The sequence below is a fragment of the Alosa pseudoharengus genome, unplaced genomic scaffold, assembly GCF_046254945.1.
Source record: "Alosa pseudoharengus isolate Yale_2024_CS ecotype anadromous, Long Island Sound unplaced genomic scaffold, YU_APseudo_1.1 YU_APseudo_1.1_scf_3, whole genome shotgun sequence".
In the NCBI taxonomy this organism is placed as follows: Eukaryota; Metazoa; Chordata; class Actinopteri; order Clupeiformes; family Clupeidae; genus Alosa; species Alosa pseudoharengus.
The window spans coordinates 38,718,733-38,734,851 of NW_027468718.1; the positions used below are offsets into that span (position 1 = coordinate 38,718,733).

The 16,119-nt window shown below is 41.4% G+C and overlaps 1 protein-coding gene across 11 annotated transcripts in view; it reads right to left on the reverse strand.

Annotated features, from left to right (window-relative positions):
• mycbp2 (MYC binding protein 2) overlaps window positions 1–14,911 on the reverse strand; it is a 339,346-nt gene extending 324,435 nt beyond the window's left edge. For 10 of the 11 annotated variants that reach the window (XM_076264236.1, XM_076264232.1, XM_076264230.1 and 7 more), the window contains exon 1: window positions 14,239–14,911. In XM_076264236.1, coding sequence (XP_076120351.1) covers window positions 14,239–14,507 — 269 coding nt within the window. In that variant the 5' untranslated portion in view covers window positions 14,508–14,911. The remainder of the gene's footprint in view (window positions 1–14,238) is intronic. The other variant, XM_076264226.1, reaches the window with a different exon arrangement.
• Window positions 14,912–16,119: the final 1,208 nt, after the last annotated feature.

Genomic DNA, 16,119 nt, shown 5'->3' on the forward strand with positions numbered 1-16,119 from the left:
AGTATAGGCCTATGTCTCACAGTAAAACGCAAGAAATGAAGGCCTATAGCTGACTCGAAGGCTACAAGCCATGGTCCAAATAAAGGTGCTGTGCTTTGCCCAGCCATAAATTCAGGATTCACGATAGTCTGTCCCCTAAACATTCCTCACCCGTTATCTGGACATGCATGAAAACATTTGAAAACAAAACTCACTGACATGTAATATTTGATTGCTGTTTTGCTACTAATTATCTTTTCACGTGAATACGCACAGAAAGTGAAAGTAGGCCTATGCGCTCCGTGTCTGTAGCTGTCTGTTCACGTCCGCAATCGATTATAACGTTGCTCAAATGGAGAACACATCCATGTTCTCTCGCGTTATATTATAGGCTGTCATGCTTCTGTGTTTGCGGTTCCTGATCGCTAAACGTTTGTTTTCCTTTCCTGTCGATAGCGGTTGATGTAGAAGCACGTATAGGCTATAATAATTTCACTTTAGCGGTGACCTGCTGAGAGAGAAAGAGAGCAAAGAGATAGAGGCACCCCCAAAGTGGTCCTGCACGCGCGTGTGTGTGTGTGTCTCTGCATGGGGTTCAATTGAAGTCAGAGTTGGTCCGCTTTCAGGCCGCTCCATTATTAGATCAACGTCAGACAGCGCTGTAAAATGTGTAGGAATTTCTCGCATTATAATGGCTAGCGTTGCGGGACTTTTATTAGTATGCTCAATAGCCTACTTAGTAATAATTTATGCGCAATCCCGCGCTGAAATTTAGGCACTGGTTTTAAATGCGCATCTTTTTTTTCTCTCGCTCTCTCGGCGAGCATTTGTTCTGCTGCCAGCTTGTGCCAGTACGCTATATCGTCCAAAATGCTTGATTGCATTGCATTCTCCACATTTTTGTTCAGTGAATCTTTTGTAAATTGCTTTACAATAGCGTCGGGCACTTGTCAGCAAGTCAGCCTTCGGCTTGCCTCTTGCCACTATTCACTCCTTCGTCTTCAAATTCCCTGTAGAATTCTCAATATTTTTGGCCTCAATGTGTTCAGTTACATAGTCTGTCTGTTCTTAGTCTTGGATTTTGTGAAATAAATTTCTAAATATCACTTTTTCTCTCTTGTGAGCATTTAATCTGCTGCCAGCCTGTGACTCCACATCGCCCAAAATGCTTGATTGCATTGTATTCTTCACATTTTAGATACATTTTGGTGTACCACATGATATTTCTATGAATCTTTTGCTTTGCAATGACCTTCTTGCCCTCCTCTTGGCTGCTTTCACTCCTTCATCTTCATTAACATTAATCTTTTTGGCCTCAATAATCCAGTTACATAGTCTCTGTTTTTGTTTTTGGATTTTGTGAAATACATTTCTAAATAAATGCGACTTATAGTCCGGTGCGACTTATATACGTTTTTCCTGTTCATGACGCATTTTTTGACTAATGCGACTTATAGTCCGGAAAATACGGTACTCTTTTGATCCCGTGAGGGAAATTTGGTCTCTGCATTTATCCCAATCCGTGAATTAGTGAAACACACACAGCACACAGTGAACACACAGTGAGGTGAAGCACACACTAATCCCAGTGAGCTGCCTGCATCAACAGCGGCGCTCGGGGAGCAGTGAGGTGTTAGGTGCCTTGCTCAAGGGCACTTCAGCAGTGCCTACTGGTCGGGGTTCGAACCGGCAACCCTCCGGTTACAGGTCCGAAGTGCTAACCAGTAGGCCACGGCTGCCCAATGTATGTATGTGTGTTTGCAAGAAAGAGTGGGAGTAGAGTAGATGACGGAAAAAAAGAAAAACTTTGATAATCCCAAGCATCGAGACTCGAAACAAGTTTCTTTACCCATTATCAGCCCCTCTGTCTTGTCCTAAATCCTGCCCACAAAGCTAACGTCAAAGTTGCTTGTTGCCATTTGTTTTGCTTGGTGGAATATTAACAGTTATGCAGACATGCAAATAAAGCATCTTTCACAAGTAAAACTTTCTATTCCTATAATGTTACCTGGGTGTTTTAGAAGTTAATTCAGCAACCCACTTAACAGCAGCCTGATGATGTGTGCTATGAAAATCGCAGTTGATATGTTACGGGTGATTCCTTGAAATCGGTGCCTTTTGTGTCCCTAAGAAATAAGTCACAGAATTGCTATAGCTATAAATAAAAATATAATTTAAAAACATAACATTACTATGTATTCTTCCATCAATATCACATCAAAATAAGGTCAATAAAATATTCTTTTAAATAGTTAAAATTGCATTTATGCTGATACGCGTGAGGTTTTCGGCCTGTCCTTCTCTATGATTGTTTTATGAAAGATAACATTTTCACATTTATATATAGCCTAGAAATCTAGACGCATCCTAGCGGCAGCAAATGTAATTTGCAGCCAGGGTAGTCTAGCAACTCTCCGTTGGCTTGCGAGCTGGAATGAATAAACTTTGATCAGACCAATCACATCGTGTATAGAGTCGGTGGGCGGGCTTAACATAATGATGGCAGAGTTGCGACGGTTCCGCATGAATTTCCTGCTACTTGAAAATAAAGAAGATGGATGCTGCTGCTGGTGAACAGTGCGACACGAGTTAAGCTTTTTTTTAAGTTGCCAAAAGTTTGATCAACTAGCCAACTAGCTCCGCTGGTGGGAAAACGCATGGGACTCATGAGTTCTAGCGCTATCCTATTGCGTGCAGAGAGAATTTGAAAGACAACCGTTTATCCCGCCCCTCGAATTGAGCACTGCGAATGGCGAGTTCCCAGACCGTACATTTAGATTCTCTGCCTGAGCCCGAACTTGACCCGACCCGACCCTCGGGCCGGGCCGGGCCAGGTCCTTGATCAAGCATTTTTTTTTTATTGTTAGCCTACTTGGGTGGGGAGCTAAAGCTATGCCATAATCAGCAATATTATATATAGGGTCATTCCACGTCAATTCAACCAGGGCCCACGCACTTAGATTTCAAAAAAATCTGAAAAAATTACTAGGTGTACCTATGTTACCCAGGAGACACACTGTAAAATGTATTTTATGTAAGGTCAATACTTTCCAAGATACAGACAGTTTTAAGGGGGGGGAGGGGGTGTCGATTTTGTTCGGCCTCTTTTTTTTGTCAAAGTTCACAAGCCCATAGAGCAAGAACTAAACCATGTAGGAGGCTCAAATGCTGGTACACAAATAGGAATAGTATGTAGCAAAATCGTCACGTTTGGTCTGGATGATCCTGCATGGAGTTGTCCCTCAAAGTTGATAAAACATTTTATTGAGTTTTTGGCTAGGCTCTGTTTAGGCCTTCAGAAGACATATTTGTACTCAACATAGGCTCTTCATTTATTTTCCTTATTGAGATAAGTAGAAGCACTCTCACAAAAAGCAATGAACAAAAAAAAGAAATCCCTTCAGGGTCTGAACAGCAGACCTCACAAGTCTGAAAAATCATTTTGGTTCTCATTTTCAGAGCACCCAAACACCTTGTGGGAATATACAAAGATTGTTTTTATATATTTTTTCTTTATTCTCCATGATCCCTTCTTTTTAAAAACACCAATTTGACTTGTTTCATGCATATAATCTCATTGTTAAGCAATATTCCTGGCATACATTTAGATTAGTTTTATAAAATATGAATCATTTTCTCGGTGTCCCGTAGATTCATGTCAGGTCTGTTACCCTCACCAAAACAAACCTGTAAAATAATGGTACACTATAGTTGCATCAACTGTCAAACAGGACTCCAAAAGTTAGAACACAAGCAAGTTTCTCTCTCTCTTCTATAATGTACTTTTTTATGTGAGATTTAACTGGGTGGGGGCATCATCCAACGTCAAAACTGTTACCATGTACACCATCACCATTACCATCAATCTAAAAATTATTCACGTACCCTAATATGATAAATATCTAGAGATAATATACTTTTAAATAGGGTTGGGTCGATGGACGATGTCATCGTCCATAGTGATGGTGGACCGACATCACGATGAGAAGCAACCATTGTGATGCCACGCCCCCACAAGCCCGAAAGGCACTAATTCTATAGACCATTCTTTAACTTTGGCTAAAACATAAAAACGTTTCCCTGGAAATTAAATTGAGCCTAGAGAACTGATGCATATTATGCAGGGTACTTTAATAGCTTAGTCCTTGACATCACCGGCACTGACCGCAATACAGGATGGCAGCTCTGCATCCCGATGACACCCAACGACCTAAGCCACCATCACCTCACGCCCTGGCCCCGCCTGACGCCTCCTTGCCTGTGCCTGTTGAGGTGTCCACGACCATGGCAGCCTTGACAGGGACATCAAGGAGGTGGTCATCCCCCAGCCCCCACCCCCTCAATACCAGTGCAACACTCAACTCCACCATCACAGGCTATCGTACCCCCACCATCACTGGATATTGCACCCCTCCCCCACATGGTGATCACGAACAGTGAGGTGACAACGACTTCAGTCAACAGCCATCAGACACACAGATCCCAGATGCACCCCTCCCCATCCCCTCCTCTCCCCCCCATCATCACAGCAGATCAAGTAAGAGTTCAACTAAAGAAACTTCGCCCCAAGAAGGCAGCCGGGCCTGACAGACTGTGTCCAAGGCTACTCAAGGCCTGTGCTGCTGAACTGGGGGAGCCACTGAAGCACATCTTCAATTTGAGCCTACGCCTTGGACAAGTTCCAACACTGTGGAAGACATCATGTCTCACCCCTGTCCCTAAGAAGCCACACCCTAGTGAGCTTAATGACTACAGGCCTGTCGCTCTAACATCACATGCGATGAAGACATTGGAGCGACTGGTCTTAGACCCCAGGTACGCCATGCACTAGACCCATTACGGTTTGCATACCAGGAGAAAGTGGGCGTGGACGATGCCATCACTTATCTTCTACACAGGACACATTCTCACCTAGACAAGGGGAAAAGTGCTGTGAGAATCATGTTCTTTGATTTCTCAAGTGCTTTTAACACCATCCAACCCCTCAGACTGGGAGACAAGCTCTTGCAGATGGGTGTGGACGCTCACCTGGTAACCTGGATTACAGATTACCGAGCGACCACAGTTCGTCAGACTGAAGAACTGTCTCACTGACACTGTGATCAGCAGCACCGGAGCGCCACAGGGAACTGAGCTCTCTCCAGTCCTGTTCACCCTGTACACATCTGCTACAACACCGAGTCATGCCACATGCAGAAGTTTTCTGACGATACTGCAATTGTGGGGTGTGTCAGGGACGAGCAGGAGGAGGAGTACAGGAGCCTGGTGAAGGACTTTGTGCAATGGTGCAAACTCAATCACCTTCAACTCAACACTTCAAAGACCAAGGAGATGGTGGTGAATTTCCGCAGGTCTAAGCCCGCTCTGCTACCAGTATCCATTGATGGGGTCAATGTGGAGGTGGTAAGCACCTACAAGTATCTGGGTCTCCACCTGGACAATAAACTGGACTGGTCAGCCAACACTGACGCACTCTACAAGAAAGGGCAGAGCAGGCTGTACTTCCTGAGGAGGCTGCAGTCCTTCAATGTGTGCAGCAAGCTCCTCCACATAGTCTGTCTGCCTCTCCACCCTCTCCATGTTTGGGTACGGTCTTACTGCCTCACTGTTTGCGTGCTATATTAGCACATATGCATAACCCCTCCCTCCATGCCACAGCCGGATTGTGGCCACACTTATACCTTTTCTTATATATATATATATATATATATATGTTAGGGGTGTAATGGTACACAGAAGTCACGGTTCGGTTCATACCTCGGTTCGGACATCACGGTTTGGTACGAGTTCAATACAATGGAGGGAAAAGCAAAACAAAAATGCAGGAAGCAATTTGTTTTTTTATTGTGCATGTCTCAGGCTGTACCACCTAGTGTCATACAGTCTCTTCCCTGAGCAGAGGTGGGCAGTAACGAAGTACATTTACTTAAGTACTGTACTTAAGTACAGATTTTGAGTATTTGTACTTCACTTGAGTTAATTTTTTTAAAAATACTTTCACTTTAACTTCACTACATCTGAATGACAAAAATCGTACTTTTAACTTCACTACATTTCTGTTAAGGCTCTCGTTACTTTTAACTTTCAATAAACTAGGTCTAGCCTATATCGAAACTCTGTCCCCCCCTCCCCTCTCTTCTAAAATGTGATGGTTTGTTCGCAGGTGACAGCCTATCACTAATCAGGGTTGCGTCACATCTGTGCGCTAGGCTATAAAACCAAGTTCAACGTCTAACCGTTCTCTATTCCTAAATCGACAGCAAGATGGAGGTAGACGGAGACGGAGATGAAGGCGGATGCCCTGTCGAGTACTCGCACCCATGGCCGTATCTCGACAAAATGTTTAAGTTTACTGAAAGGATGAACGATTCCTATCGTTTTAAATGCGTGCTTTGTTTGCCGAAAGTAAACCACATCACTGCATACAAAAATTAAAATAAAATAAACATTTTCTTTCTGTCAGTTGGGTTTCTTCATTCTGTAACATTCTATAATCCCTTATTCTGCAGCTTATACAAGCTAGTCAGGGGCATGCATTTAAGTGTTAAACCTTACACATGTAATTTCAAATTGTACTTTAATACTTAAGTATTTTTAAAATCAAGTACTTCAGTACTTTCACTTAAGTACAATTTTGAATATGCAACTTTTACTTGTATCGGAGTAACATTTGACCAGTAGTATCTGTACTTTGACTTAAGTAATGAAATTGAGTACTTCGCCCACCTCTGTCCCTGAGCTATCTGCAACAGCCTGTGTGTGTAAGATTGTAAACAAAATAAGACAATCAGCTATAAAACTGAAAATAGGCCTACAGCATCTCTTATTTCTGAAAGTGCAAATTACATAGAATAATGATTTTTAAAAATTCACTTAGGCAAGACCTTCAACATCCGTGTTTAGTTGTATATGGAAGGGTCTACAATTTGCCTCAATATTTTTCAGTGTGTGTACAGTAATAATCTAATAAATGTGAAAATATCACACTATTTTGCCTTCTTTTAAAAAAACGAAATTGCTCTTTTCATTTCACAAACAGACTACAACTAGAAGTCACGTGACTTTGCCCTTCGACGTTAACTCACCGTAGCATGGTTTGTTTATTAGCCTGTTTAGCGCTGACACTTTATTTTTACTGTCTATGCACTTAACACTACCAGCTCCTCATGTGAGAAGTTACAAGTTACCCTAACATAAAGGTAATTACCAGCTTTCTGTCATTACGAAATCATTTAATTTAAGCCATAGGTTTTGGCCCTATTTGTAGTGCATCATCGCCTTGACATATGCAAATTAATCTGTCCCTATGCTTATTATGTTCCATTGAGCAAAAAAACATTCCTGGTAAATTTTGAAGTAAATTGGATAATATTTAGGTGGCCATTTAGGTGGCCCACCATTAACTCATTGAGTGCCAAAAACATAATATTACGTTTTTCCTTCCCATGCGTTGAGTGCCAAAAACGTAATATTACGTTTTTAGCTTTTTTTTTTTTAATTACGAAACTAGACACTCTAACACACCTTATATGTGATTTTGGGAACTCTGTGATGAATGGAAATGAAATATATGACGATCGAAAACTCATGAAAACGCAAGATCTGGACATTTTATCTGGACGTTTGATCTTAACTCGGCTTTTGATGGTTGCCGCTTTGTTTCGAATCAGTCACTGATTAGCCTATAAGTGACATGCACGCCAGGTCAAAATCAGGTAATTTATTTTCGTGGGTTTATCACTAGGTGGCAGGTCTCGTTAGTACTCTTCCCAGAAACTTTGCAGGCAACACTTCTCAGGTGCTGAATGTAGAAATGAAAAAGTCGAAGAAAAAGATATTGCAGCAGGTGCGTTTTCGCCAGACAACGCTGGATGAGTCCACCTTTCTACTAAGACAAGATGACTCTGACCACGACAGGTCAAAAACATTACAAGGAGTGACTGAACACCGTGCTGAGGAGGGAGTTCCATCTCCACCACGAGCCGGGCCTAGCGGAGTGGGTGGTAGGCCGAGTCGCGCTTGCAAGAGGGCACGCCCTTGCCAGAGTGCCGAATATGTCGGTGATAGTGACTCATAAAAGACGCAATATCTCCATTTCTAGAAAAAAAACAGTGATTTTGATGAAAACTAGCCACTGTTTAGCTTGGGATTTCTCAGGAACAGAGGCGTGTAGAAATACACGGTTTGCACCCACTGAGAGCTTAAAGTCTCACCTTTCAAACGAGCCATTGTTCATAGCCATAACACAGAATATGCTGTGGCTGTACAAAAATCATCAACAATGGTCTGGATTGCTGGCACTCTAGGACAAAGCTTCCGAAAACAGCTTGGCATTCAATGAGTTAACCTTTATGAATGGTCGAAATTGGCAATGGCAATATGGGGGACTATCAGGGTATATTTCACATAATTTCACTATTATCAATTTGTTAGCCAGTAGTTATTTGAATAATAACTGTATTAAGGGCATAAAGCACAGAGCTCACTGGATAAACATTGGGTTTCCTTATGTTGTCATACATATTTTGGTGATTTTTCTCAGAAAACGTTTTTTTTTTTTTTTTCTATTTTGAATAATATGTTATTTGATGAAAAACACCTTAATGTGTATTGTAACTCGTCATTAATCTTTTATTTTAACTGTTGTTGCTACTGTTAGGCCATCCTTAAAAATATTCTTGTTTTCAGTTACAGCCAAAAAAAATAAAAAATGGGTCTGTAGGTAGGTCAATATTTTTTTTTTCAAGATTCAAAGTAAAAAAAAAAGTAAAATTTTGGTCATGGTGATTACGTAGGAATGAATTTACACAAATGTGCATATTGTGACGTAACTGACTGGGTCTTCAACCCGTGCTTTCAGGCGCACCATTGCAAACCTCATTCTGATGCAGGTTATATAGACCAGCCTTTCTCAAACTTCTTTGACCTGAGGCCCCCTCATGGCAGACTTTGGGGTCATAGGGCTCATCTACATGTACCCAGAAAGGAGGCCACGTTATATTAAAATTTGACTATACAATACTCTATAGTAAATGTAAAATTTGACTATACAATGCTATACAGTGTATTATACAGTCTCTGCTCTGTTTCTATGGAAATTCCAAAAAACAACGTCGTTCTATTAAGTTTCGTTAAATAAATAAATAGCCTTCCAACAGGTTGAAGCGGAGCTTTGATACCAACGTTATCGATTAGTTTCAGTTTCTCTCACGCAGACGCGCATTGAATAAATGCTCATACCACCACTTAATTGTAGGGCTCCATGTTTAATGACATCGATAGCAGAAACGTTTGTTTTCTTTTTTCGTCGGTCCGCGGTTTCTTGATCAACTGCGCAGCAAATTATCAGATGAAGCACCGGGCCTAATTTCACTCCACGACTCCGCGGACCAGCAGTCTCCACGTTGCGGACCCATATTTTGAGAAATGCTGAATAGACCACAACCAATTTCAATACCTCGACACGGTCATCGTTAGACTAGCGGGGAGAAGGGATAGGAAAAGATCTGGGCACAGTTCTTCCAAAACTTCGTGCCAAGTAAAAGCGTTATCAGTTTGTGTGAATGAAACGAAGCGTAGGGCCATAGTGTGACATGCGTAAAACCAATGGTGTAGAGATGACGCCACAGGGTTTTATTTAGGTGAGCTACGTTTGCATGTAGGCAATTTATATTCACAATACTTAGGCCTACTAAAATAAATATTATTTTTATTGCATTTGTATTGGTTGTTTAGAGTAAAAAAAACAATCGGTCGGTATTAACGCAAGTTTACAACCGGCAAGTCGGTCGGACTAAAAGGGGAAAAAATAAATATTTGGGTCGGTTCTAAATTGACAGGGTCGGTCGGGTTACGGCAAACGAAAATATTTTTAAGGATGGCCTTATAAAAATCTCATAATTCCAAATCGGCTACATGCGTGGGAATGTTTTGTTTAGCGTAGAGTAGTAGTTGTATCACACAGAATTACATGAACTTTCTTGGAACATGGCTTTTAGTGGAGAGTGTATTAGTAGCCTAATGCCAATCCACAGTGTTCAAAATGTACTCTGTCTACAAGACAATCGTCTTGGATATTTGGTTTGGGCAGTTGCCTTGTTCAGGATGACTCCCAAACTGTCGTCAAGTTCTCAGGTGCTTCATGTGGTATCTTTTGGATGCTCCATCAGAAAACAGAACAAAGTGGGAATCAGCAAATATCGTGTTAATGTGAAGTGATAATGACTGATCGGATTATAGTATAAACGGCAACTTTCAAATATGATACGTATTTTACATCGACTTGGTGGGCCACATATTTATTGTTTCCCAGCCTTCAAATTTGGTACTGTGAAAACCCATGACAGCAAGCTTTTATTGATAGTTTACTTTCATGTTGTTTATTGAAAATGCCTGGCAAAGGCAATTTTTATAGCATCTTCCAACAACAACAACAACAACAACAGGTTACATTTATATAGCGCTTTTCTCAACACTCAAAGCGCTTCACATGGTAAGGGGGACCTCACTAACCACCACCAATGTGTAGCACCCACCTGGGTGATGCATGGCAGCCATTATGCGCCAGAACGCTCACCACACACCAGCTTGAGGTGGAGAGTGAGGGAGTGAATGAGCCAATTAAAGTGGGGGATGATTAGGGGGCCAGATTGAATGAGCCAGGTTGGAAATTTAGCCAGGACATCGGGGAATTCCCTACTCTTTGCGATAAGTGCCATGGGATCTTTAATGACCACAGTGAGTCAGGACCTCAGTTTAACGTCTCATCCGAAGGACAGCATCTCCTACAGTGCAGTGACCCCGTCACTGCACTGGGGCATTGGGATCAATCTTTTTTGGCCAGAGGGAAGAGAACCACCTACTGACCACCCACAACACCACTTCCAGCAGCAACCTAGTTTTTCCAAGGAGGTCTCCCATCCAAGTACTAACCAGGCACACACCTGCTTAGCTTCAGTAATTCAGCTAAGACAAGATATCCGTTGGTCTGGCTGCTTCCCCCAAAATATACACTACTGCCATATCTCAGGAAGTAATAAAGATAGAGACACACAACTCACACCAAATGATGCGGAAAGTCCATATTTATATTCAACTTCCATTGACATTATTGGGCTAGACCCATTATTTTTGGCGTTATTTAAGAAAAAATAATATTTTCAGCCTAGCTTTATGGACGTCTTTAGTTGGAAACTTCAGAGGCTCGGTGGGCCACCTAAACATCAATAGAATTCAATAAAATTTCTCATGGAAGTTTTATTTGATAAATGGAACAAAATTATTCTAGGGACAGATTGATTTTCAAACTTTTTTCAAAAAGTGAGGCGGATGATGCACCCTAATGTGTATCCAAAGGCTGGTGAAGCGCAGGGGAAGTTTTTTTTTCTCGTTTCAGTGATTGGTAGCCTACATCATCTGGGTGATGGCTTCGAATATGTGTAGCATATATTTCCACTCACATACCCAACAACTGCTTAACAACGCTGACACACAGTTTCATCTTATCCACCACTCTCTCCCTGTACTACTGTACCTGAAGTTCTCAAACTTGCGATCTTAAAGAGACCCGCGGATCCTCTAACTCTTGTGGGTCGCCACCACTCGCTTAGTGCTGCTATCTCTGACTGACTGACTCGACCGACGACCTGACAAAAAAATTACATAGGCGCCAATCAGAGCTTCAGAGCTAAGGCGAGGCTACAGATTAGCGTTAGGTGTAGGGTTGGGTATCGTTTGGGTTTTATCCGATACCGGTGCTAAATCGATACTTTTAAAACGGTGCCGGTGCTGAAACGGTGCCTGAACCGGTACTTTGTTTTTAAAATGTTTTAAATTAAAATGGTCTAAAGCAGCGGTCCCCAACCACCGGGCCGCGGCCCGGTACCGGGCCGTGGGACATTCCTAATCGGGCCGTAGCTTACGACATGAGTTTTAAAAAAAATGCGTGCAAACTAAACTCAATTTAATTCGCAATAATGTCACGTTTTTACATGGCATATGCCTATATGCAGTTGTTTGATTGCACGCATTCATAGTTTACCCACCTCTTACTTTACCACTACATTCTTGGTCTTGAAATATTCACAGCAATCCATAGAAATTAAATATTCATGTTGTTTATCCAATATTAGTTGTGCAGATGTATAGTCCATCTTATACACACCCAAGAAGCCAACAAAGAAAATGCAAAAATAGAGACTTTTGTGTAGAAACCTCAGAAATGCATACTTTTATTGTCAGTATGCGTTTTGGGTAACCAAAAGTCCTATGGGGAGTTTCAATAGAGCATTACAAAACGCATGAGCATACCGTGGCAAATAATGGTCTAAAGTATTCATTTTTCATTCTATATTGATCTACTTTTGCACACAGCTTCTCAAGACCTGGTCCTAGGGCTCAGTTGTGTTTCTAAAATCATATCAACCCAGATCAGATCAGATTGGCAGATAGTGGACCGCTGGTGGTATGCCACTTGTGGTCCGCTGTTGGACCACCATCTCTTTAAACTTAACTTGTCATGAATATTAAGAAAAGTTAATAAAAAAAATGATATATGGAGTATAACTGAACAAATGTGGCAAAATATTGAGCCATTTGTCTGCAACCCGCCAGCGGACCGCCAGAGAACCAATCAGCAAAATGGCAGCGGACCGCCAGCTATGCCCCTAATGGACAGACAGTGGTCCGCCAGCCTCTTGCTATCTGGGAAGTGACCTAGAGGGCTGAAATGTGGTCAGTTCAGAGATGCTTGTTATCCCGCAGAAAAAAAAACAATATTCTAGGCTCTGTAACTCTGTGCCAGTGCTTCCTAAGAAACTACAGGATCTTGGCTTTCTAAAGATGTCCAGCATTTGATGGTAGGCCAAAAGAAAACACTGCCTTCTGAAGTAGGCAGTGCAATGTTGGGGGGGGGGGGGGGGGGGGTCTTGAATTTCCCCTTGGGGATCAATAAAGTATCTATCTATCTATCTATCTATCTATCAGAAATGGCCCAACAGGTTATAAGGGGAACATTTAAAAAGAGAGACTGCCACTCTTGCACTCTAGTAACATTTGTGTCCAGGTACCATTGCATAAAAAATGGTTGTCATTCACTTTAACTTTTATACTTTATGTAAAATTCCAAGCCTGGGCTTTGTTACTTTTACTTGAGTAAAGAACTTAAATCAGTACTTTTACCAGAGTATTTTTTAACACAAGCATTTGTACTTCTACTTGAGTACGGGAAGTGAGTACCTTTACCATCTCTGCTCTCATTTTACATTCGTATTTCTACACATTGCAATTATGCTTGTCACAACATAGAGATAGATAAGATAGATAGATACTTTATCGATCCCCAAGCGGAAATTCAAGAAACATGTGAATAGGAAAATTATCTTTTGCCACTGCTGGGAGTTATAGGTTAGTTGATTCCAACCACTTCAATGTGCTATGCTAAGCTAGGTTAGCAGTGGGTGCATCAGACTACTGCACACACAGAGATGAGAACAAGGGTATGCATATCTAACTCTGGGGGAGACGGCAGATATGCTAATAGAATGTTGCCGTGTTAATTTAACGACTAGCCAACAGCGTATTTTAATTCTGAGAAAAGGACTGCAGTTACTCATAGGACCCTTCCAGACGACTGTTGTGAAAGTATGCGCCTTTATAAAATCAACCAACATGACAGTTGGTATTAATATTACACTTTCAAAGACAGCTCGTTCGCCAACCTTCAGGTCAAAGCTTCTCATGCCCACGTTACTGTGACAGCGTTCAGGGCACAAGGTAACGTTAACCTTAGCCTAATGCACAAGTTACTCATGTCACCAACTAGTGCTACTTGTGTTGCTCCATCGTTCCTGCACTCGGATCAGCTCAAATTTTTTTTAACATTTTAAATCAAGTTCACCCACTCGTTGTAGCTGCTATGTGATTCATTACAATGACAACCAGCACGCGTGGACGTGTACAGATTAGAGCAATTAGGTTGGCTTCCTTGATCAATTGAATATCCTGTAACGTTATGCTAGCTAATTTGCTAAGGAAGTAAGCAGTTTTCTAACCAGGAAGCTAAATGGGGGTATCGTGTGTATGTAAACGAGTAAAGTAAACCTTACCAGCCTCATCTAAATAGCAAGATAATATAACAGGTGAGATGTGTGAACTTGATACTAACGTCACATAACCCATGCCACCTAAGTATTGTATTTGTCATATTTCAGATAAATGTAAACATGCCACCCATCAAATGTTCATTTCAAGTCGACATACCTCCCTTGATGTAATCCTTGCTCTTTGTCGCCAATAGCAGTGGTATAAATCCTACGGTAACTGTCCGCCAAAGCTCGCCCTGAGAGAAGGTGGTAACTGCTCCGGCAATCTGACGAGGCCCCAGGAGCAGGATGAGAATCCATGGCTGAACCAAAAGTAGAGAAATCGGTCCCAGCTCCTGAAATGACCCTGACGCCCTGGCCTACAGAGGATGAGGACGACAGAATTCCTCCACCGGCTCCCGCTGCCGCTGCAGCAGCATACATCATCCTATAGAACAATGCATATATCAACCCAGTTAACAGTACATCAAAACCGCCTATAGCTGAGAGAGCAAACTTTGTTGCAAGATCTCAAAAACGTGTCAGTTTGTGTAATCCACAGCCCAGACATCTAGTATTTCCAATCAAAATTGCACAGCTTATGTTATGTTAGTGACTGCTGCAACAACTAACGTTAGCTTACGAGTTAGCTATCGTTTGCTAGCAAGGTTGCTAACAAAATAATCATCCAAATCGGCGCTGTCTTCAATTCGATCTGCAGAACATATCATGCTGCGTTGTACATTGTTAAACGACTCCGCAAGTATCGTTCATAAATGTCTAACGTCCTCATTTGTTTTGATCTGCGCTTTGTATTTTTCCTGACCGCGCAGAGACAACATTAATATTCTTAGCCGTGCTGCCATCTTGGCTTCATTATCTCTTCACAACTGGGCATGCTGGGATATTTTCCTAGCGATAACAAGATTGTCCGGTGATCACCAGTCGCGGCGAAAGTCAGTCATGTAGAGAGGGTCATAGCACTAATCACGTCCAAATATTGTTTTAGAGGCAATCTAGTTATTCTATGGCCAGATGTTCACATACCTTTATTACAATTTTTATTGAAAAAATGGGGCATCTGGCACTTTCTGAAACCTGACATTCAAAAACAAGCTAGGCTTCAGGCCTATAGATTCAATTTTTAAAACATTAGGCCTACCCACTAGCAAGGTAGTAGGTTACTAGGCTACATTTTGGACAAAGTATACCTATGGTTATGGTAAATGTATTTAGCAGACACTTTTGTCCAAAGCAACTTACAGTATAATAGCTTAAATTAAAAAAAAAATTTAAGTTTGTAAGCCTACATAAAGCAAATTAGTAGCCTATAGCCCATCAATGATATTAATAACACTATCAAATATCAATAATGAAGATCAACAAAAAACATAAATTTTGACATTTATATACAAACTATAAATGAACTAGACTGCATTTCCGGCGGGATCTGCGAAAGTGTGCTTGCCCTGGTCCGGTCACCAACGTGAGCAGACAGTGGCATTCGCCTGAACCTGGCTTGATCCAAGCATTCTAACAGTGCCTTTCAGTGTTGGAGCAGTGGCAATACCTCAAAAGCTCTAGGAGAGGGCTATTCAACTATTGGCTTGCGGGGTGAATGCGGTTCGTTGGATTTTACCTGTGGCCTGCCTTCGAATTTAGCTTCTGTGACTAAGATCAAATCAATAAAATAAAACAACAGCAGTGATTGGCTGCAAAAATAAATAATGTCACACGTCTTGCACCTCTCAAACTGGGCTATCAGGTAAGAGAAGAATTGAAATTATGAAATATAACTAAGGCATTAAAATGCTGCTTGTTTGTCAGGATACTTTTTCACTGATTTATTTTAAAAATATGAGCTATGAGTGTGAATGTTATATATTCCATCCCCTAATTCTGTTTTACTGGTTTATTTGACAAATAATCTATATGGATTTGATCTATAAAGACCTTATGTCTGTTTGGGATTGCTTTGAGAGCCTATTGATGTATTTCAGAATAAAGGAATGTCCACAACATCAGTGATGTTTTTTTTGTGTGTGTAAATGTATTTTAC